General features: G+C 45.4%; 1 protein-coding gene across 24 annotated transcripts in view; it reads left to right on the top strand.

The window, feature by feature from the left end:
• Positions 1–23,168, top strand: part of LOC129814160 (disco-interacting protein 2 homolog C) — a 238,617-nt gene that overhangs the window by 207,870 nt on the left and 7,579 nt on the right. For 15 of the 24 annotated variants that reach the window (XM_055867022.1, XM_055867018.1, XM_055867013.1 and 12 more), the window contains 18 exons: positions 1,014–1,107; positions 1,356–1,475; positions 3,356–3,470; positions 4,210–4,349; positions 5,665–5,801; positions 6,108–6,316; positions 6,796–6,910; positions 7,493–7,694; positions 8,282–8,391; positions 14,208–14,288; positions 14,648–14,771; positions 15,309–15,430; positions 15,683–15,794; positions 15,985–16,094; positions 17,499–17,629; positions 18,663–18,831; positions 19,038–19,208; positions 20,796–20,825. In XM_055867022.1, coding sequence (XP_055722997.1) covers positions 1,014–1,107; positions 1,356–1,475; positions 3,356–3,470; positions 4,210–4,349; positions 5,665–5,801; positions 6,108–6,316; positions 6,796–6,910; positions 7,493–7,694; positions 8,282–8,391; positions 14,208–14,288; positions 14,648–14,771; positions 15,309–15,430; positions 15,683–15,794; positions 15,985–16,094; positions 17,499–17,629; positions 18,663–18,831; positions 19,038–19,208; positions 20,796–20,825 — 2,292 coding nt within the window. The remainder of the gene's footprint in view (positions 1–1,013; positions 1,108–1,355; positions 1,476–3,355; positions 3,471–4,209; positions 4,350–5,664; positions 5,802–6,107; positions 6,317–6,795; positions 6,911–7,492; positions 7,695–8,281; positions 8,392–14,207; positions 14,289–14,647; positions 14,772–15,308; positions 15,431–15,682; positions 15,795–15,984; positions 16,095–17,498; positions 17,630–18,662; positions 18,832–19,037; positions 19,209–20,795; positions 20,826–23,168) is intronic. The other 9 variants (XM_055867032.1, XM_055867014.1, XM_055867033.1 and 6 more) reach the window with 3 other exon arrangements.

Genomic DNA, 23,168 nt, shown 5'->3' with positions numbered 1-23,168 from the left:
ATGTACTACAAAGGGAATAGGGTGCCATTTGAGATGCATACAGTAATTCATCAGTATTTTAACCAACCAGATCTCCGATCATTTTTCTCATTAGCCTAGAAAAAGCCTGATCATTACCAGTCTTGATTGAGTCTAAAGGCTCGCACAGACTGTACAATTTTAGCCGTCTTATGCCATGATTTTGCCGTCCGGGACAAAAATGTCCACTTCATGGGCAAATTCTTCGGTCGTAAACGATTGTCGGAGGTCTTGGCTCGTTCAGTGTGACAGGGTCTAGGTCTGCCGATGAAATGCCACTACGAGCGGTCGTAGGCTCAAGTTCTGGCAGTGTCAGAAATGTTGAGCCTTCATCTTGTAGTGTGGCTGGTGTTACGAGCCGATCCCGGTGACTGACCAATAGGAACACGGCCGGCACCGAGTATGCACACGATAACATGATTATTGTGAATAGGCAGATTACGATAATAGTTATATTTAAACGTTTACATGCTTCTGCAAGAAGCACGATTTCCCTAATAATCTTGTTTACATGACACGTCTGAAATCAGACACCCGATCAAAATGAAAGTTCTACCACAGCATCCATGTTGTTTTTGGGAAGCTAATTTGATTGTGAGTTCGGACAAATTACGTTTTAATGTGAAAACTATTTCTAAGATGCATTGGTTTTTTAACATAAACGTAGAAGGAGTGTTGCGCTGCTGGTGCTGGCACCTGCGCAGGTCAAATACACAGCTGCAGCTGACGTAGCCTACAGTACATCGGCTGACGTAGCCTCGCAAGCCAATCGCAGAATGTTACGACAGAACTGAATCAAATCGTACAATCCGGCCAGGCTGATGACAAGATTTGAATTTGGTAACACCGCACAGTGTGACATTTTAATAATCATAGACGGAATCCAAAGTACAGTGTGGGAAGGCTTTAAGGTCTAACGTTTTAATGGTGGTTCTGATTTGAGTCTTGACTTGCAAATCATCACGGCTCCGAGTAACGTGTGTCTCCTGTTGCAGAGTGTGATGAACATGATGCATGTTATCAGTATACCCTACTCACTGATGAAGGTCAACCCACTGTCCTGGATCCAGAAAGTGTGCCAATACAAAGGTCTGGACTCACCACCTCTCTATCCACATGACTTCTGTTAATAACTGCATATCTATTTGACATCGGATGCTGTATACCTTTTAGTCGATTATGTGTGCTTCATTTATTTGTACAATACGTATGATTTGATATACAGTTCAAACTGTATTGTGACTGTTGGCATTTTGACTTCACAGATTTGAATATTTTGTCTGTGATCCCCATGTGAACTGTCCCTAATCCTTGCTATGGTCTGATCCCTCCCCCAGCGAAGGTGGCGTGTGTGAAGTCCCGAGACATGCACTGGGCCTTGGTGGCACACAGGGACCAGAGGGACATCAACCTGAGCTCACTACGCATGCTGGTGGTGGCCGATGGAGCCAACCCCTGTAAGACCACACTACCATAGTACTATATCACTTCTCTCTATCAATTCAAAGGGCTTTATTGGCATGGGAAACAGATGTTTATAGTAATATAATAGATATGGGAGTTGATCAGGATTGGATTTATTTCCAAATGTGCCTGTTTTTATTAATTTAAGTAGGTTAGGTCTGCTTTATACCAAATTAGCATACTCCCTGTTTCACACCTGTTAGTTTGGTGGATGGGACTACCAGCTCTCTGTAACCTAAAGGGCAACCAGTGGGTCCATCTCCTCTAAACCATGTTTCTTGTAGGATGACAATGTCTATATTTTCTTTGGTGAAATGTCCTCACTCACTCACACCACAGAAACATCACTGCTCAGAGTTTTCTATTCACACCAGGCCATGAACTTTGAGAACACCATTGTGAATGAGTCATGGCACCTGTTGACAGCAGGTCAGAGTAGAAGCCTAGAGTTACACCATCCAATAGGTCTAACTTGTACTAGACACTACCCAGGACAGTCTTCTATGAATCCAATAACTTGTTCCATATAGATCCTATAATTCACTAGTGGACATTGGCATCCTAGCAACATGACAAAAAATCTGTGGTCAATGAAACTTTAATTCTAGATATGGTAAAATATTGTAGAAAACTATAGGATCTCTATACTTTGTACTGTAACCTATTCTGTGGCAGCATATGTTCATGATGCGGGTCTCATAGAATGTCTCTTTGTCATCTAGGCTAAGCCATCTTATAACTTTAGGGAAATGCATTTAATGGCCTAGTGAAGTATACTTTAGCCAATATATAATTGACCAAGCAGCGGTCATGGAACAATTACAGTAAGCTACCACTGGTGCTGTAAAAACATATACTACCACAGCTACGTTACTGTAGCTAGTGGGACCTATGGAGACGATAACGATTGAGTAATGTTGTTCATTTCCAATGCTAGCCTTATAAATGTGACTCTAGAGAATATAATTGAAAGGAACAAATGCGTAAGAGTGGTTTAGAGGCAGTGAGATCTGGTAACGGAGGGCAGTACAATCCGGTTACATCATTTGATGATGAACAGTATGCTTGCTGAGCTCAGCCTGACAGGGTTATGGTGTGGGGCAGACAAGCAGTGCAAGCTGGGAGAAAATCAACTGTGCCACAGCAATTAACCTGCTGTAACGGTTATCCACATAATCAAACAATGCTGACATCTTAGATTGGTATAATGTATTGGTGTTTTCCTCTCCTCGCGCACGAGCCACATCCTATTGCTTCCAACCTACTCAAAAACAGCACTTGCCCAGTGCTAGCTGTGCCACCAGAGACTCTGGGTTTGAGCCCAGGCTCTGTCGCAGCCGGCCGCGACCGGGAGGTCCATGGGGCGACGCGTCCGGGTTAGGGAGGGTTTGGCCGGTAGGGATATCCTTGTCTCATCGTGCACTAGCGACTCCTGTGGCGGGCCGGGCACAGTGCGTGCTGACCAAGTCGCTAGGTGTACGGTGTTTCCTCCGACACATTGGTGCGGCTGGCTTCCGGGTTGGAGGCGCGCTGTGTTAAGAAGCAGTGAGGACGCATGGCTCTCGACCTTCGTCTCTCCCGAGCCCGTACGGGAGTTGTAGCGATGAGACAAGACAGTAACTACTAACAATTGGATACCACGAAATTGGGGAGAAAAAGGGGGTAAAAAAAAACAAGAATAAAAAATAAAATAAAAACAGCACTTGCCAACTTTAATTGGAATGAGGTCTTTCAACACGTTTGTAGGTAGTATGATTAGGATGTCTGATTTTGTTCTTCAACATTGACGGTTAACGTTAAGGTACACCTCTCTCTGTCCATCTTCCTCGCTCTTATCCCTCTTTGTCTTTCGCGCTCTCTCTTTCTCTCTCAGGGTCCATCTCGTCATGTGATGCATTCCTCAATGTCTTCCAGAGTAAGGGGCTGAAGCCGGAGGTGATCTGTCCCTGTGCTAGCTCTCCAGAGGCCCTCACTGTAGCCATCAGGAGGTGCACACAAACACTCATTACTATGAACTTTTATACAAAACTCTAAGTTTACTGTCCTGTAGGTTATGGCGGTTATAGCTGCCCCCCCATCTGTTATATATTGTAGCTCAACTTCAAATAGCCCCTGCTTACAGTAACGAAGGCAAGTTTAATTAAATCTCAAATTACAGGAAAAAAGTTAACTCCCTGCCCTTGATTATGGCACTGTAAAAAGCTTACTGTGTGCGCCACATGCATCACTTATAAATTACATCTTGACATTACGGATACTGTGGCAATTACGTCATTTCATTTCCAGGACACAGCTTCAAACTCGCAAATCTAATCAACGGCCTGCCAATAAAACCCAATTCCCATTTATACCCTGTTGCCCACACATATACACACACACACACACACAGCACCATTAATGAAAGCACCCCCATGATGGCGTTGTCCTGGTGTTTTATGGCCCTCCATTTCCCCAGGGCCGTCGAGCTCCCGCTTCCACTAAGGGAGTAGCCCCATCCCTAGCCGTCTAATTGGCAGATTTTTAAATGGGATGCAGACTTTGATTTGGGGATGTGTATTTTGGAGCTTGTTGATAGGGGCGCTACACTGGCTGACCCTGGTTCTGACCCCAACCTCTCCGTGTATACAGTATGTGCATGTCTACCGGGGTGAATGGGATATGCAGAAGACCCATTTATTTTGTTGGTCATGAAGTAAATGGACAATAAAGTAATCTTCCTGTTAATAGGCCGACAGACGACAGTAACCAGCCCCCAGGAAGAGGAGTGCTGTCCATGCAGGGTTTGAGTCACGGGGTCATCCGGGTGGACTCTGAGGAGAAGCTGTCTGTTCTCACCTTGCAAGATGTCGGCACTGTCATGCCAGGAGGTAAACACCAGGGTTGCAATTCCGGTTACTTTCCCAAAATTCCCAGGTTTCCAGAAATCCTGGTTGGAAGATTCCCGGCATCAGAATGGAATAAGAAGGAAGTCTGGTAACCTGCAACTGGTGTTTCTGGAAAAGCTGGGAATTTTGGCAAGGTTACTGGAGATTGTGTAACCCTACGACAAACACAGCTTTATGTCTGCTTTATGCCCCTAGCAAGGATAGAAAGCAGCATAGCAAACAATGTTCATAGATTCATTGAATTTACCACACACACATACTTGATGTATGACTGAATTATCCCAAAAAAGATTGTTTTGATATCCATATTTTTAGATGAAGTAGAAGTTGTTCATTATCCAGATAACGTCATATGATAACGAGAGTTTCCATCAAATGGAATCTTGTTTTCCATGTAAAATCCTGGCATTACTCACGACGACGCCTCATAACTGACGAACACGCATAAAGAAGTTATATTGACCCTGAAATAAAAATATAAAAAAGCATTCCTCAACAGAGTTCAACCTACTTTTCTAAGGAGTGTGTTTTTGTGATTTGGCTCAGTGGGAGGGTTGGAGAGGGTAAATCAAATGTCACCCTATACCCTACATAGTGCCCTACTTTCGACCAGAGCGCTATGGGAATTATATAAGGGTTTTGGGACGCAGAAAAGACTGAAGAAGAGGGGTGGTGGGTTTCTGGTGGGTTTGGTGGGTTTCTAGAATCCGGAGGGCCCTGACCTCCCCAGCATGTGGTGCCAAGATGAGTGCCTGGCTGCCTGAGAGTCCATAAAGAACCTTTACACCCACACAGGCCCTGCAGCCATGACCCAGGGCCGCGGGCTTCCCTACCACCTCCCTACCCCTTAACCTGTCTCCTTCCAGCACCAGATACGGGTGATCCTAACCTAATTTCCTCACCTGCTCTCTGTTAGGGGTTTCCTGGAAGTGTGTTGATGTGCTACTGAGGACGCAACACCTTTTTATTGAACACAAGGTATGTGTCCCAAATGGCATCCAGTTCCTTATATAGTGCACTACTTTCTACCAGAGCCCTACGGTACTGGTCAAAAGTAGTGCACTAAATATGGAATATGGTGCCATTTGGGACATAGATCAGAGGAGTGCACCCTCAGCAATGTGCTGCAGAGTAATGCAGTGACTATATCATGAAGTGCACTTGGCTTGATGTGGATCATTGAGGTAGCTGGGCCTGGCTTCACTGCTCTAAACCCCTCTCTCTCGCTCGCTGCTGTTTACTAAAAAACTCTCCCTCTTTTTTCCCTCGTCTCTCCTCTTTTTGATTTTTTTTGCAGCTCTCATGTGTGTAGTGAAACCAGATGGGGTTCCGCAGTTATGCAAAACAGATGAGATCGGGGAGCTGTGTGTGGGTTCTATTGCCACGGGAACGTCGTACTACGGTCTCTCAGGCATGACCAAGAACACCTTTGAGGTAAGGCCTAACAGCATGGTGTTATGGGCTGAGCTACCCCTGGGTCCTGGCTAGGGACGGTTAGGACGCCTGGGGATTGGCTCTAACAACTGCTGCTGTTCAATAGTTCTTAAAAACCATTCCACATTCCTCAAGTGCTCTATATAATCCATTAGTGGAGAGAGAGAGTCATTTAATGGAATTGCACCCTTATGTGATGCCTTCATTCATTCATTTGTTTTATTTATCCATTGGGCTAATTTAATCACTCTGTGTATTGCAGGTTGTTAGGAGAGTGATAAACGAATGTGTATGTCTGTACTCTAGGTGTTCCCCATGAACAGTGTTGGGGCTCTCATCAGTGAGTACCCCTTCACCAGGACAGGCTTGCTGGGCTTCGTGGGTCCTGGGGGACTGTGCTTCATCGCTGGCAAGATGGACGGCCTCATGGTGGTGGGGGGAAGGAGACACAACGCTGACGACATCGTGGCTACAGCCCTGGCTGTGGAGCCCATGAAGTTTGTCTACAGGGGGAGGTGGCTGTTCATCTATCAGTTGTGGATAGGGACAGGAGTTTTTCTTCACATGTGACCTTACCAGGAAAACCTCTGGGCTCTATTTAAAGGCTCTATTTCTTGGTCAAGTCCTGTGGACTGGAAAAGCTCCTGACATAAGAAATGATGGTGATCATAGCTGATTGATTGTGTCTGTGCTTATGCAGTGTTGGTAACAGTATTGGTCTCCTGTATCTCTATGCTACAGGATAGCTGTGTGCTAATGCTAACAGTGTGGTAACAATATTGGTTTCCTGTTTCTCTATGCTACAGGATAGCTGTGTGCTAATGCTAACAGTGTGTCTCTCTGTGCTACAGGATAGCTGTGTGCTAATGCTAACAGTGTGTTAACAGGATTGGTCTCTCTGTTTCTCTGTTCTCCAGGATAGCAGTGTGCTAACGGTGTTGGTCTCATTCTGTATGTAATTATATGGTTGGTCTCCCATCTCTCTGTTCTCCAGGATAGCAGTGTTCTCCATCTCTGTGTTACATGACGAGAGGATCGTGGTGGTGGCAGAGCAGAGACCTGACTCTACAGAGGAGGACAGCTTTCAGTGGATGAGCAGAGTGCTGCAGGTGTATACACACACACACACACACACACACACACACACACACACACACACACACACACACACACACACACACACACACACACACACACACACAGTATACACACACCAGTAGACTGAGCCCTGTACTGTAATAACCCAGGTCTCTGGGCTCCTGTCCATAACCAAAGAGTCTGTGGTTTCACTATTAAAGCTGTTTCCAGCTGTGTGATTGCAGTCAAAACAAATAAGATAACATTTTCACTTCCTCTTGATCCGATTACACATGGCCTTGGTGTCTTTACCGTCTTTACGACTGTAGCCATATTCCACCTAAGTTAAATGTTCACTTAGACACGCAGTGATGTCAATAGGAGACCAAGTGAGAATTTGACTTAATAGGAAGTTAGGATTTTCTCCTTAGCCATCCATACCTCACATCTCAAACACTGACACCGTGTTCCTCCACATACAGGCAATATGACCTGTCTTTACTACTGTAAGCATGTCTAGTTGTCATATACAGTATAATAGTGCACTACTTTTGACCAGAGTCCTTTTGATGCACACATCACGCTAATCCCTGTACCCTTCCCTCCCCATACAGGCCATAGATGGGATCCACCAGGTGGGGGTGTATTGCCTGGCACTGGTCCCCTCCAACACGCTTCCTAAAACCCCTCTGGGGGGAATCCACCTGTCAGAGAGCAAGCAGCTGTTCCTGGAGGGCTCCCTGCACCCCTGCAACGTCCTCATGTGTCCCCATACCTGTGTCACCAACCTGCCCAAGCCCCGGCAGAAACAACCGGGTCAGACACTATATTACACCATAGGACACCATCCTGAGTGGGTCTGCCTGGGGGATTGATAGTTCATTTGTTTCATAGAAATCCTTAGTTTACATGGTGATAGAGATATCTACAGCCATTTAATTCATCTTCATATTTCTTGATTCTGTTGGATGAGGTGTAGAACTATTCAGGACTGTACAGGGTGGGTTTTGTAGTCTGGCCTGGTGACTATTGTAACATGTCCCATCTGATCCAACACATCCCATAGTGTAACTGTCACCTCTCTCCATTAGTTCTAGTACTGTGTTGCCCCTAGATAGATGTTAATTTACAACACAGGTTTCTGTCTGAAAGGCACTCTGTCAGAGTAGAATCCATCCAGTCAATTGGCCCATCCATTTGGTTGCCTTCGCCTCTGAACACAAGGTCAATCTCAGCCCACCCGGTCTCTGTAAATCTCTGGGAATTAGGGGGAATTCACTGCACACACAATGTGAGCTAGTATATATCACTGTAGATCACAGCCAGGGATATAGATTCCACATGTTTGTATCAGTGTGTCTCTCTGTATGCGTGTTGTCTCACCTTTATCCCTCTGTCCACAGAGATCGGGCCTGCCTCTGTGATGGTGGGGAACCTGGTGTCGGGGAAGAGGATTGCCCAGGCTAGTGGCAGGGACCTGGGCCAGATGGAAGACAATGATCAGGCAAGGAAGGTGTGTGTGCTGTGCTGCTCTCTGAGGGCTTGGTTTTCATCAACACCTTCATCTACATCAGCACACTCATTAAACCATGGACTGTGGGCTTCCAGCTGAATATTAGGACATGTCCCAAATGCCACCCTACTCCATACATAGTGCCCTACTTTTGACCAGAGCCCTATGGGCCCTGGTCAAAAGTAGTGCACTATATAGAGAATAGGATGCCATTTTGGGATGTAGTATGAATCAGCTGAATATTGGCACACTCTCCATGTTTAAGTTGACCATCTACTATAATTTGATCCCCTCATATGTAAAAACACTAGTTGTTCATCTATAGTCTCCCAAAGTCATCTGAATGATTTATCCAACATCTGTTGTATTCTTCATCTATCATTCTATTCCGTCTTTCATGATATCTAAGTGTTTATATGGATGGATCAGACCATATACATTTCTGCTCTCATGCCTTGCACAACACAGGAACAAATACCACCGCCCCTTGGTCCAGTAGGATGTATTGTTACTCTAATTTTTGACTCAAGTGTCAAGGCTAAAAATGTCCTGGGATCGGTAGACTGATGTTGTTACAGAACTAATATGGAACAAAGCGTTTAAAAGGATTGTTGAGACAGGCAACATTAGGATATTTAGTATGGACAGTAAGATATATCTTATTGGTATTTTCCATTTCATAGACGGATGTCTAAGAGGCTCTCTGTCTCTGAGATACCTAATAATAGGGTGTGTAACTGTACCGTGGACTGCGCCCCAAATGGAATTTTCCCTATGTAGTGTACTGTTTCCCTTTGTATTCCCTCTTGGCCCTGGTTAAAAGTAGTGCACTAATATAGGGATTAGTGATCCATTGGGACCAGTGTGGTGTGTTTGCGATAGACTGAAGTAGATGGATGGGACTGTAGAGTGCAGAGTGCATTGCTCTATGTACTGACACTAGGCCTCAGGTCTCCCTGTATCCATTGCTCTAGGTACTGACACTAGGCCTCATGTCTCCCTGTATCCATAGCTCTAGGTACTGACACTAGGCCTCAGGTCTCCCTGTATCCATAGCTCTAGGTACTGACACTAGGCCTCAGGTCTCCCTGTATCCATAGCTCTAGGTACTGACACTAGGCCTCAGGTCTCCCTGTATCCATAGCTCTAGGTACTGACACTAGGCCTCATGTCTCCCTGTATCCATAGCTCTAGGTACTGACACTAGGCCTCAGGTCTCCCTGTATCCATAACTCTAGGTACTGACACTAGGCCTCAGGTCTCCCTGTATCCATTGCTTCCTCTCTGTTTACACTGAGTGTTGGAACTATCCCTTCATCAACATTTTCTTTCTATTAAGTAGGAAGCTTAAACCAGTCAAACAGACTGTGATGTAATGTTGGCTTCTCTAAGCCCTTACTTCATATCTGGGTAGTGGATAGTAGCATACTGGTTGGTATACTGTGTGTTGGGGAAGGATTGTAGTCTTGGCTAGTTTGGTTTGATTAGATTTGCCTTGAAATATCAAACAGTACATTTCCCTCAGGGCTTTAGGACTACCCTGGCAAATGGCATCCTATTCCCTACAATGCACTACTTTTTGAACAGGGCCCATAGGGCTCTGATCAAAAGTAGTGCCCTACATAGGAAATAGGGTGCCATTTGGGAAGAAGCCCCTGTCAATACAGAGATGTATGTGATTTGACTGATTCTCGATTTGATGGCACTTTATTTTCCTTTTACAGTGGCAGAGGTTTGGAAAGTAATTATTAATAAAGGAATGTGAGGTGCCTGGCTGGTGGCACTGAGCAATGGTGAGCGTAGCCGTACCGTAGCGGAGACAGAATTGATTTCCCCTTTCTCTCATGCTGAAAAATCTCATCAATCACCCCGTTAGGCAGTCGCTTGGGCAGTACGACCTCTAATGTAAAGTGACAAGGCAGACGACAGCAACAACACAACACACACTCACATTTCTTCTGTTTTACTTTCCCTTTGGAAGACAGGACACATTGAGTGTATTTCAAATGGCACCCTATTCCCAATATAGTGCACTACTTTTGACCAGGGCAGATAAGACTCTGGTTAAAAGTAGTGGACTGTTGAGGGGAATAGGGTGCCATTTGGAAGGCAGACATTGTTTGTGGTGTGGTTTGGAATCCTCTGACTCAGACTTCATGCTCTTTTCCATTTGATCTAATCCCCCTAGCAACCATCAGTCTGTATCCCTTCCTCTGCTCCTTTGTTCTGTTCAGCATGCCAACCAGACCATAATAATCACTGCTGCTCTGCTTCCCTCATTATCACCTTAATGCACCAATATGGTCTGGCTGTCTGCATGCTCATTCATCTGGAAATCAGGCCCTCTGTGTGAATGTCTTTTTCTTATTTCGTAGCGCGATTTCCCTAATATTCAATGTTGTGTTTTAAACCTGTGCTCGATAGTCTTGCCATGTCTAACCCAATCAATGAATTTGCGTCAGGGAATGGTTGCTTCTCTAGCATGTTTAAAAAATGTATGGAACATTTTTTTGTTTGTTCCTTCTTTCCAGCATAACGAATAGTTGTGTTCAACTTCCTGTTGCTGAAATGTACACCACTGACCACCTAGTTGGTCACATAACATTAAAGACTGATATCCACTTAATGACAGCTGATACTTTTCAGATAAATCTCTTCTACACAAGCTCTGATTCCAGAGACGCTTAAACAGATCAAGCTCTTTCTTCTCTGTGCTGATTCTAATCCAGCCCTGGAGTCTGAGTCACAGACCGACACTGACTGGCTGGGCTGATTTAAAGACAATGGCCTAATGGCCTAACTAGAGCACTCTGGGGGAGTCTCAGAGGAGGGGGTGGGCCTTCACCGTTCAATACAGTCCTCTGCCATTCATATCTGCCTGTCTCTCCTGGCTGTCACAGCTCTGACAATATTGGGGTTGCATCCCAAATGGAACTCTATTCCCTATGTAGTGCACTACTTTTGACCATGGGCCCATAGGGCTCTGATCAAAAGTAGTGCACTAAATAGGGAATACGGTTTTTGGGACGCAACCTGGGCCCCTCTCTCTCCCACTGATCTAGCCTAATCTACAGTAGTGGAACAGTTTTCTGTGAACAGCAACAGAATAAATTATCCACCGGGCTTATGGCAAGTGCCATAGTGATGTTTTCATCAGGAAACGGTGTTTATATTTAGCCAATGTTGTAGCTGCGTTGGCAGAGTCGACTAAGTTCCTGTCTTAATGTTTGTTTGAGTGCAGAGAGAGGGAGGGAGGGAGTCACTTAGTTTTAGGCAGCCAATCACTTGGCGTTTGTCGCAAATGGCACCCTATTCACTACGCAGTGTAATACTCTTGAACAAACCCCCATGGGCCCTGGTCAAAAGCAGTGCACCACACAGGGGATGGGGGGCCATTTGGGAAACAGCCGTGGGTTCACAGGGAATAGTCTGTTCTGTGTGTCTTTTGGAAACAGGCCTTCCTATGGAATTAGACAGGAAATATCAAATGACTTTGTTTTAACAGGACAACATCTGTCCCTACTTAATGGCAAGAGCCCTAGTGTAAAACTAAGCACTTTCAGCAGCTGTAATTTTCACAGCATTTTTCTCAATCTAGACAGGCTAAAGTGACGGTTGGTGGTGGGTGGAATTTCCTGGGGTGTTCAGAGCAGTGAAGTAGTTCATGGTGAAAATCCCAAATGGCACTCTATTCCCTAATTAGTGTATTACTTTTGACCAGAGGGGTCTGGTCATAGGGTGCCATTTTGGGACACATATGGTTGTCAGAGCAGCGTAGAAGATCACAGAGAACATGATTTACTATCTGTAGCAGTTGGACCCGGTGGATTAAAACGGTGCATACTGAATCTCTAATTCATCACTATAAGAGCAGGCCTGAAGACAGGCAATATTACACTACAGACTCCAAACTTTCGTGCTCTGCTCCTATGACAGAACCAAACTGCAAAAAGCATGAATTACACTCCACTATTTACTCCTCCACTGCCCCCACGGATGAAACCTTGAAAAATGCATAAACTGAGACATGCTTGGCCCCTTCTCTTATTTCTCACTCTTTCTATCTGCGCCACCGATATGGAGCTTGTATCTCTGTCTCTCTCCCTCTGTCTCTCTCAGCAACTGAACCAGTACTTTCAGCATTTTGAAATGTTATGAGAGCAGGTCATTGTGCTAAAAGAATGATATGTTTAAGAACTCAGCTTGTCACCTTCTAATATGAAGCTCTGACTCTGCTGATACGCTACATGACAAAGTTTGTGGACACCTGCTCGTCGAACATCTCATTCCAAAATCATTAGCATTAATATGGAGTTGGTCCCCCTTTTTGTTGCGATAACAGCCTCCACTCTTCTGGGAAGGCTTTCCACTAGATGTTGGAACATTGCTGCGGGAACTTGCTTCCATTCAGCCATGAGAGCGTTAGTGAGGTCGGGCACTGATGTTGGGCGATTAGTCCTGGCTCGCGGTCGGCGTTGCAATTCATCCGAAAGGTGTATGATGGGTTTGAGGTCAGGGCTCTGTGCACGCAAGTCAAGTTCTTCCACACCCATCTTGACAAAACCATTTCTGTATGGACCTCGCTTTGTGCATGGGGGCATTGTCATGCTAAAAAGGGCCTTCCCCAAACTGTTGCCACGAAGTTGGAAGCACAGAATCGTCTAGAATGTCATTGTATGCTGTAGCATTAAGATTTCCCTTCACTGGAACTGCGGGGCACGAACCATGAAAAACAGCCCCAGACCATTATTCCTCCTCCACCAAACGTTACCGTTTGCACTATGCATTGGGGCAGGTAGCGTTCTCCTGGCAACCGCCAAACCCAGATTCGTCCGTCGGACTGCCAGATGGTGAAGCGTGATTCATCAATCCAGAGAACATGTTTCGAGCTTTACATCACTCCAACTGACACTTGGCATTGCGCGTGGTGATCTTAGGTTTGTGTGCGTCTGCTCTGTCATGGAAACCTATTTCATGAAGCTCCTGACGAACAGTTCTTGTGCTGATGTTGCTTCCAGAGGCAGTTTGGAACTCGGTAGTGTGTTGCAACCAAGGACAGGCGTTTTATACGCGCCAGCACTCTGCGGTCCCATTCTGTGAGGTTTTGTGGCTTACCACTTCGTGGCTGAGCTGTTGCTCCAAGACATTTCCACTTCACAATAACAGCACTTACAATTGACCGGGGCAGCTCTAGCAGGGCAGAAAATTGATGAACTGACTTGTTGGAAAAGTGGCAGCCTATGACGGTGCCACGTTGAAAATCACTGAGCTCTTCTGTAAGGCCCTACTGTCAATGTTTGTCTATGGAGATTGCATGGTTGTGTGTTCGATTTTATACACCTGTCAGCAACGGGTGAGGCTGAAATAGCCGATTACATTCATTTGAAGGGGTGTCAACATACTTTTGCGTATATACTGTGCAGATACTTTGAGGAAAAATATACTTACTGTGGTTGTCCTACCTAGCGATCTTAAGATTCACTAACTGTAGTTGCTGTGGATAAGAGCGTCTGCTAAGTTACTAAAATGTAAATGTAACAGCTTTTCCTCAATAGGCTAACAGATATGGCAGACATGTTTTAGCCAATGGTTGAATGGACTTAATTACTGTACCTGTCTCTCCTAGGCGATGTCTGAAATGGCACCCTATTCCCTATGTGGTCAAAAGTAGTGCACTCTACATAGAGAATAGGGTGCCTTTTGTGACACACACTTCCTGTCTGAGTTTAACACTGAGGCAGAATGGCTCCTCTCCTCTCGGAGTGTGTGATCCAGCCAGAGGCTTATTTTATTTTCCCTTCTTTTGTATATTTTAGTTCCTCTTCCTCTCTGAAGTGTTACAATGGAGGGCACAGACCACTCCGGACCATGTGCTTTACACACTTCTCAACTGCAGGGTGAGTGAGACCTGGCTAAAAGCTGTATTGGCATTGTTCACATCTGACTCCTGACATGTTTTGTACACACAGCAGTAGCAGCTGAAATAGTTGACAGTGTTGTCGCTTTGTATTGAGACCCATTAGGATTTTATTTGAAGTAGCCCTATCAAAGACCTATTGAAACTTTAAACTGTAAATCATAATTTTCTTGCTCCCTCTTTCTCTCGCTCTCTTTTTGTCTCATCTATCGCTCTTATGTGTCTTCGTGTGCCTGTGTCTTCGTGTGCCTGTGTCTTCGTGTGCCTGTGTCTTCGTGTGCCTGTGTCTTCGTGTGCCTGTGTCTTCGTGTGCCTGTGTCTTCGTGTGTGTGACCACAGGGGACTATAGCCAGCTCTCTGACATGTGTCCAATTGCATAAGAGAGCAGAGAAGATTGCTACCATGCTGGCGGAGCGAGGACACCTGCAGGACGGGGATCACGTTGCGCTCGTCTACCCCCCTGGTACGTCTGCTGCCTGGGACTCGGGCTGACACACAGATCACACGTCTCGCACTGGGTTTATCACCAGCAGTCATGTGTTGTCAGTTATAATTCATCAATCTAGAATCTCTCTGTGCTTCCAAGCCAGGGCCTGAGCCACATCTCTCTATGATAGAATAGCACTTCCAACAAGAGTGTACTGATCTTTAAGGGTACACACAGAGAAGGCCCTGGGTGTTCCAAGATTTAAAAGGTAGAATTCTAATTTGGAACTCCATTAGTATTTGGGAGCCAGAAAAATTCAAGCGTTCAAGTGAGCCATAGGTCCATAATGAAAAGGCTCAGTCAAGCAGTACAAAATCCTGACAAGGGAGATTGCCTGAGAGAGCCATTCAATTAACTGTCTCTTGGACAGCCTGCTCAATACGGCACCTTGTCCTGAGGCTGCAGTGTCTTTCTGTCTGTCGGGAGGCTGGTTCCGATTTGGCACAGGGACTCATGGACTGACGGACCAGAACTAAAATCCTCTCGCTCTCTCTCGCTCTCTCTTTCATGCAGGGATTGACCTGATCGCAGCGTTTTACGGGTGCCTGTATGCGGGCTGCGTGCCAATCACTGTGCGACCTCCGCACCCCCAGAACATAGCCACCACTCTGCCCACAGTGAAGATGATCGTGGAGGTAAGTGCCTCGTTGACATCCTCCATGTATCAAGTCGTCATCGCATCACAACTGCCCTTTCATTAGAGAAAATGTAGCCCAAGATGCAAGATGGTGCATAAGAGGTCATGTTGAAGGGAGCTGGATCCTCGAAGGCGACAGAGTAGGCCTCGTCTTTCTGGAGCATTTTACAGTGCGTTTGCGCGTGCGTGTATAAACTTGTGTACATCCAAACTTGTATTTGCGTGTCTCAATGTGTGCGTGTGCCCCCAGGTGAGCCGCTCGGCGTGTATGATGACCACAGCGGTGATCTGTAAATTGCTGAGGTCGAAGGAGGCCTCAGCAGCAGTGGACGTCAGGTCCTGGCCTCCTGTCCTGGACACAGGTAAGAGACTCCATTACCCACGCTGCACCAGTCACCTCAGTCAGACATTACCCACTTTAGCCCACTTTACAACAGACACCGATGCAGAGATTTTACGACCAATCGAGACTAATGAGATTGTAATTTATCCTCTACTTAAGAATGTATTTGTGATAGCAGTGGTCTTGTCCTTTGTCTCTCTGTCCTCTAGACGATCTGCCAAAGAAGAAACCTCCATTGTTGTACAAGCCCTCTAATCCAGACACACTGGCCTACCTGGACTTCAGTGTGTCCACCACAGGGATGCTAGCAGGAGTGAAGGTAAACTTCTAACCAGAATGTGGTTCTCCTATCAGGGAGGCTGATATCTCTAAAAGCATATGAAGTGAAACAGAAACAAGCTGTATGAAGCACTTTGAAGTGATCGTCTGAGTGAAAAGATAGTGGTGTCATTTCAACATTATGAAAGCAGTTATTGATCCCAGCCCTCTGCTGTGGATGACTAGCTGAATCTGTCACAGTACGGTGCTCACCCAGAAGGCCTATTCTCTCTGGCGCCACAGATCCAACTCCATACTAGGACACGCCTTGTTCACAGTTCATCTGGCCATGTAGAAACCTTTGTCTGACTGACGAAGCTCAGTAGGAAATCCAGTGAAATAGCAACTTGTAAAGATGAATCTTTTCACTGGTCAATAAGGAAGCAAATTTGCTATCAGTTTCTCAGTGGACGAGGCTGTGGATTTTCTCCCTTCATCTAGAGGCGATTGTCTATTCTGTTCTCCTTCTAGCTGAAAACGCGTAGAGGAATAGGGTCGATTTGAGGTGGTGGTGCTGGGGGAGAATTGTTGTGGTGTGTGGGGCTCTTTCTGTAGTTTACTAAAACAAGATGCACTCGGGCTGTTCCGCCATGTTAAATAATTATGGCTCATGCTGTACACTGATTAACATAACAAAACCCTGAATTTGGGTTTCATGTAAGAACATGTCTCCTACATCTGTGTCCCAAATGGCGCCCTATTCCCTACTTAGTGCACTACTTTTGAACAGAGCCCTATATCCCCTTGTCAAATGTACAGCACTGTATAGAGAATAGTGTGTCATTTTTGACACCGATAGGATTGCGTGCCACTTTAACAAGCTCTCAGGCTGGAGTGGAACTAGTGTTTTTCAATGGGACAATAACAGCTTCTATCTACCGGAGGGGAGACGCACCAAGTTGTGAAAGTGTTATCCCACTATATATTCAGCCGTGTTGAGTCATTGTTCTACGATTTAATTTATTCAGTCGTTAAGGATTCAGGAAGTGGTACTCCTACTAGCAGCTCATGAGAATATTTACATGAATAGTTTTTTTGCAGTGCATTTCCTAATTCTGATGCAGTTCAATTGAAACTCAAAACAAAGCCTTGGGCTTGAATACCATACTGTACATTGATAAAGTTCTGAAAGAATGACTGGGGTACACAGTTCGGTTGTACGTCATGTGTATATTGTTTAATAAAGGGCTACCCCGGTAAAAATTATAGACTGTATTTGTTGGTTATGTGATGTAGCCAAGTTAGCCTGAGTGCCCTTCTGTTTGTGCCACCATGCCAACTCCTTGTCACTTGTTGTCATATTTTGTAATGGAGTTGGCAAGAGCACAAACAGATCTGGGCCAAGTAGAGTGTTAACTATATTACTAATCTGTATGCGTTTGTTCTTATCATCCCTCCCGTGTAGATGTCTCATACTGCCACCAGTGCCTTCTGCCGTTCTATCAAGCTGCAGTGTGAGCTGTACCCCTCCCGTGAGGTGGCTATCTGTCTGGACCCCTACTGCGGCCTGGGCTTCGTCCTCTGGTGCCTTTGCAGGTGAAACAGAGAGAGATGGACCCTTCTAGCCTCGTCACTGCCCACCAATCACATCACACACATCTAGCTCTGCTGCGTCCACACACACACACACACACACACACACACACACACACACACACACACACACACACACACACACACACACACACACACACACAGCTACTACTGGACCTCTGTTCTGAAGAAGCCATGCTATGTTCACCCTGCGCTTCACTCAGACCCTCACACACAGTGAGTGACGTCCTCATCGGAATGTACTGTCTCTCAGTACCTACAGATGTCAGAAAGCCTGTCTTCTTCAGGCAGACCAGTTAGACCTGTGCCATGCTGGGGCCTTGTCAGGACATTACAGGCCTGTCAGAGGCCGTGGGGGGGTCGAGAGGGAGAGAGACTAAGCAGGGGGCCAAATGTAGCGCATGCATTATTCTGCTGTGTTTAGCCTCCCACCCGCCTCCTTGTGATGATGACGCCGTTCTGCTCTGCTGTCCGCTGGGCTTTCTTTAATCGCCTCCCCGTTGGAAGCACTCTCTGACATGGCACCACTCAACTTGGCAAATCTTCAGATGGAAATATCCTCAGTGGGGTGCTGTCTAAACACCAGGACCTTGCTAAAGAACAGAGCTGTTTTATTTGCCGCGTGTGTTTCTGATTGATGCCTACGCAAACTAGCCATGACTTGTTATTCAGTGTATAATTCACTAGCTACTAGTTAGCTGCACTATAGAGGTTGTGTTGGCCTTGATGAAATGGCATTGGTCTGGATTATAAATGGAGCCACTGAATATATAATGTTAGTAAACTCATTGTCCCAGTCACTGGTGTGAAGTGTATGAAGTCTTTTTAAGTTTGTGTGCGCTCAGTCTACGCACTTACTGTATGGTACATGTCTCTAGTGTGTACTACTTAGTTAGTGTCCTGTGTGTACTCACTCTGTCTCCTGTTTCTAGTGTGTACTCACTCTGTCTCCTGTTTCTAGTGTGTACTACTTAGTTAGTGTCCTGTGTGTACTCACTCTGTCTCCTGTTTCTAGTGTGTACTCCGGCCACCAGTCGATCCTGATTCCGCCTTCGGAGTTGGAGGTGAACCCTGCTCTGTGGCTGCTAGGTGTCAGTCAGTACAAGGTCAGGGACACCTTCTGCTCCTACAGCGTCATGGAGCTTTGCACCAAGGGCCTGGGCCTGCAGACCGAATCAATCAAGGTAGGTATCCACCCGCCAAATCACCACAAAAATGAAACTTCGATAAGATAAAGTTTTATTACAATGTGATGACCTGGGAGTAAAACACTTTGACAACTGCTGATGTAAAAACATTGATTGAATGATATGTGGATTGTCCATCAGTCCAGACTCATCCAGACTGGTTAGTTCTGATTTGATCCAGTTAGTTCTGGTTTCTCCGTCAGTCTCGAGGCCTGGACCTGTCGCGGGTCAGGACATGTGTGGTGGTGGCGGAGGAGAGACCCAGGATAGCTCTGACTCAGTCCTTCTCCAAGCTCTTCAAAGACCTGGGCCTCCACCCTCGAGCAGTCAGCACCTCATTCGGCTGCAGAGTCAACCTGGCCATCTGTCTGCAGGTACAGTCAGTACCTTCCTCCTCTCCTCTGGTCCGCAAACCACATGTGCTCTGTCCCTCAAAGTTTTATAAAATGTGCTCTTACTAAGTTCAGTATCTTTGGGTGCTGCCTCTCTCTGTCCCCAATCTGTCACCAGTGGGACTCTGAGAGTCTGAATGAGAAGGACAACCCCAGCACGCTGGTGATGTCGATGCATCCAACATTTAATGGATCCTATTACCAATGTTTCCACCATAGTAGACAACGTGCTCTTTGATACATGTTAGCCAATGGGTGTTTGTGGCTCTGTTGTCTTGTGTTTGTTGAAAGGCGACTGTTTCTTGTCATTCTCTCTGCCTCCAGTATCGTTTGCAAAGCCTTTTCCTCAAGTCTTGGAAGTTAGTGGTGTTTTGTTTTATTTAGAGACTTTGTGAACTCTCTAGTTGCCTTGCAGTTTGCTTGTTTTTTGGGGTGAGGGAGATGAATCTGATTTAATTTAATGGCCTATAGTCATTAATCTGTATTTATGTGACTTAACATGGGAAGCCACTATTGCCCCAGGGCCAGCCTATAGTAATACTCCTGGCAGGGTTTACAGCTCACAAGAGGAGAAGCCAACATGCATAATGTCCTCTACATATCTCACTCTCTGCCCTCTGCTTCTCACCAACAACAAAAACTATTACCAGATACACTGAGCACGTCTCAAATGGCACCCTACCCCTAAATAATACACAACTATTTGCCCTGGTCAAAAGTAGTGCACTATATAGGGAATATGGTGCCTTTTAGGATGCACACTATGTCTCTGGAGCTCAGCTGTCCATAAGCATTTACACATGCTGCTACTTCATGCTTTTATTTTGGGCTCATTCTTTTACATGATTCAACTATTATTTGCAAGCTCTATTATTCAAATGATATTAAATTGTAAGCCTTGCTATTCAAATGTTAATGAGATGGAGATCAGAATATTATTTGCACCAGTTTCAGGTGTACTTCGCTGTTCCATCAATCATATCTGAAGTATCGACAAAAAGCCGAGAAGCCTGTTGAAAATGTTGTATTTAACACCATTATTTGACATGTATAGATTCTTCCCTCTTAAACTCTATTGTAAATAATACCTCTGACTTACTGCATGCTTCTCTTAACTTGAGTATACGTAACACAATTTCACTTAGGGCCCCCAGAAGGCTAGGGCCACCTCTGACTGGATGTGTGGGTACGCGGACTCGCGAGCCACTGCAACCCCTCATGATGAGTTCAGATGTTTTGTGGTCCCCCGGCCCTATCGAAGTTTCCCAACCCTGATCTATACTATCAATGTAATCGTGTAAATGTAACTGATCATGTATAACTGTCCCAACATTTGCTAACATTGATAAGCCTAGTAGTTTAGAACATAGCTTCTTATTTAGTTTAAGGCTGCTTCTGTTTTTTTGTTTCCCATTTCTATAGTTGACATTTTTGTTTTTTCCCCCCTCTGTTTTGCATAACCCCACCCACATCTTATACTTCGTTTTGTCTTCGCCCCCTTCTTCCTCCCTCCTCCCCCTTATTTCTCCTTCCTACCTCCTCCTCACTCTCTTCCTGCTGCTGCTATAGCCTCACAGGCTGGGGAAGCTTGCTGACCAGGTAGGGGATTTTCACGTTCCCTAATCACCCTCTTCATCAGGTGTTGTGAGCAGGCAGGGGAAGGGAGGGAGAGGCAGGGGACGGGTTAGGATAGGAAGGGGTGGGGGGGACAGGGTAGAGAACAGGGATAGCAGTATATCGGGGCACATGCACAGCCATTCTCAAAGCTTCTCAGTAACTTTCTAGGTGGACAGGATGTGTGATTCAAAGGTCAGTTACAGTGATGTGATTTAAGGGTTATATGGTGATATTGTGGCCATATTTGATATAACAGAGAAAGGCAACCGTTGCCACTCTGGTGAGCTGTTAAAGGCTGAGTTACGAACGGCACCCTGTTCCCTATATAGCACACCTCTTTTTGACCAGGGCCCTATGGCCTGTGGTCAAAAGTAGTGCACCATCTAGAGGAAAGGGTGCTATTTGGGACATGCACACACACACACTGTTTTGTTTGTGTAGCAGCAATATGTTCTACTGTCTAAAGGTGCCATTTGAGACCCCTCTTAGCAAAGCTCTCAGCACTTAGAAAAAGTAGGCTTGTTAATATTAAATCCCTGCAGTACTGAAACGTTAACCTGTGCTGGGCCAACTTGTCAAGTGTGGTCATATCATATCAGTGACAGCTTCCAGTTTGCCCTGGGATAGATACTGCCACAGCTCAACTAGACTGCTTTCCTTCTGAGACCCAGAGAGACAAAGTGCAGTGAGAGTACAATACCATCATATCACTTGTATAGTACTATATTAGTGGTAATAGCCTAGTCCAAATTAGCCTCAGTGTACTAAAGCACATTCCCGATCTGAACAATTCTAGTTTAGTGCAGTGTGACTGAAGTATTTGCAGTAGTAGTAGTATTGTCATAGTGTAGGCCTGCTCGATGTTTGAGTGACTGTAGATACATACTGTAGTACCGTACTATTGCGATACTGCTATAAGACTGTATAGTGTGTCCTATTTGATGGTACCTTGTGTTCTGGTCTGCCTGTGCTCAGGACTGAGTCAGGATCTAGCATGTGTAGCTCTATGGCTGGTCTGAGTCAGTCTAGCATGTGCAGCTCTATAGCTGGCTGTCTATGGCTGGAATGAGTCAGGATCTAGCATGTGTAGCTCTATGGCTGTCTTTCTCTCTCTGGTGGTGGATGCTGCTTCCTCTGTCAAAGCCTTAGCCATGCTATTAAAATATGCTGCTGAGTCCCGGGTGCACTGCAATCTACCTGGGGAAGGCCGGGGATGGCTCTAGTCCAGGGCGTTGAGGAAAGCGCCACACCAAGCTGCATGTAACACCCTGGACCAGAGCTAGGCTGAGGAAGTCTGGGGCGGGGAAGCTGCTCTGTGCTTTCTCTATTTCTTTGTTGGCTGGTTTCTCCTCTTTATTCATATGTTTTTTTTTTTGGTTGTTCACTAACCTATTAGATAGAAAACACTGTCAGACACGCACACTACTGTTCAACTTGGTGCCTCTGTGTTCAATGTAATGTATGTTGGGATTGTGTTCTGTCTGTGTGGCTTTGACTCTCGTGTCTGGCCAGTCAAGCCTCTTTACTGAACTGTCAGCTTTCAAAACCATCTATTGAAGGGACAGATACAGATTGTGTTTGCTCATTCAGACATGATGCACTATATCACCATGTCTACCTCCTCTCATCTGGTTGTGTGTTCTCCCTCCCCTTCCTATCCTCTTTAAAAAAACAAAATGTTTTTTGTTTCGTGGCTTCTTTCTGTGTTTGCATGAGGTGGATCAGACTGGATCTGATCTCAGAACAGTTTTTAGGTGCGCTTTTTTTTGTGGGTACGTTTTTCATTTTCCTTCTGCTCTGGGGCCATATCCACAAAGCGTCTCTCACTAGAAAATTGGTCGTGAGTGCTGAGGCTAGAGACGTTTTACTACTATTATGGGTCAAAATAAAAGCTAAGCTTGGTCAACAGATATTTAGGAGACCTCATGAGGTGTCCTAACCAGTTAGCCAGGAGTTACTTGGTTAACTGGTCCTAACCAGCTAACCAGGAGTTACCAGCAGGTGTCATGATAGATAGTAGAAAAAGGCAAAGATTCAATGGTTCCTGTGCCATTGCAGGCAATTGATTTGGAGTTGTTGAAAGACATTTTTTGATATTTCGGATCAACCTATAAATAATCTAGACCTACATGCAACAGTAGTCTCGTAAGCTTTTGACAAGGATTTCACATGATATGCCTAATTACTTCTAACCACCAGGCTAATAAATAATCTCACTTGTTTTCTGAGGATTATTTCATCAATTAACCTATATCATGTTATTTCAAGTTATCCTTGAGCGCAATATCCATTTTTTTTTTTTAAAGATGCCTGAATTAGGGCGAT

Source organism: Salvelinus fontinalis, chromosome 17 (assembly GCF_029448725.1).
Source record: "Salvelinus fontinalis isolate EN_2023a chromosome 17, ASM2944872v1, whole genome shotgun sequence".
In the NCBI taxonomy this organism is placed as follows: Eukaryota; Metazoa; Chordata; class Actinopteri; order Salmoniformes; family Salmonidae; genus Salvelinus; species Salvelinus fontinalis.
The sequence above is the reverse complement of the archived record's forward strand: the minus strand, read 5'-3'. Positions and strand labels throughout refer to the sequence as shown.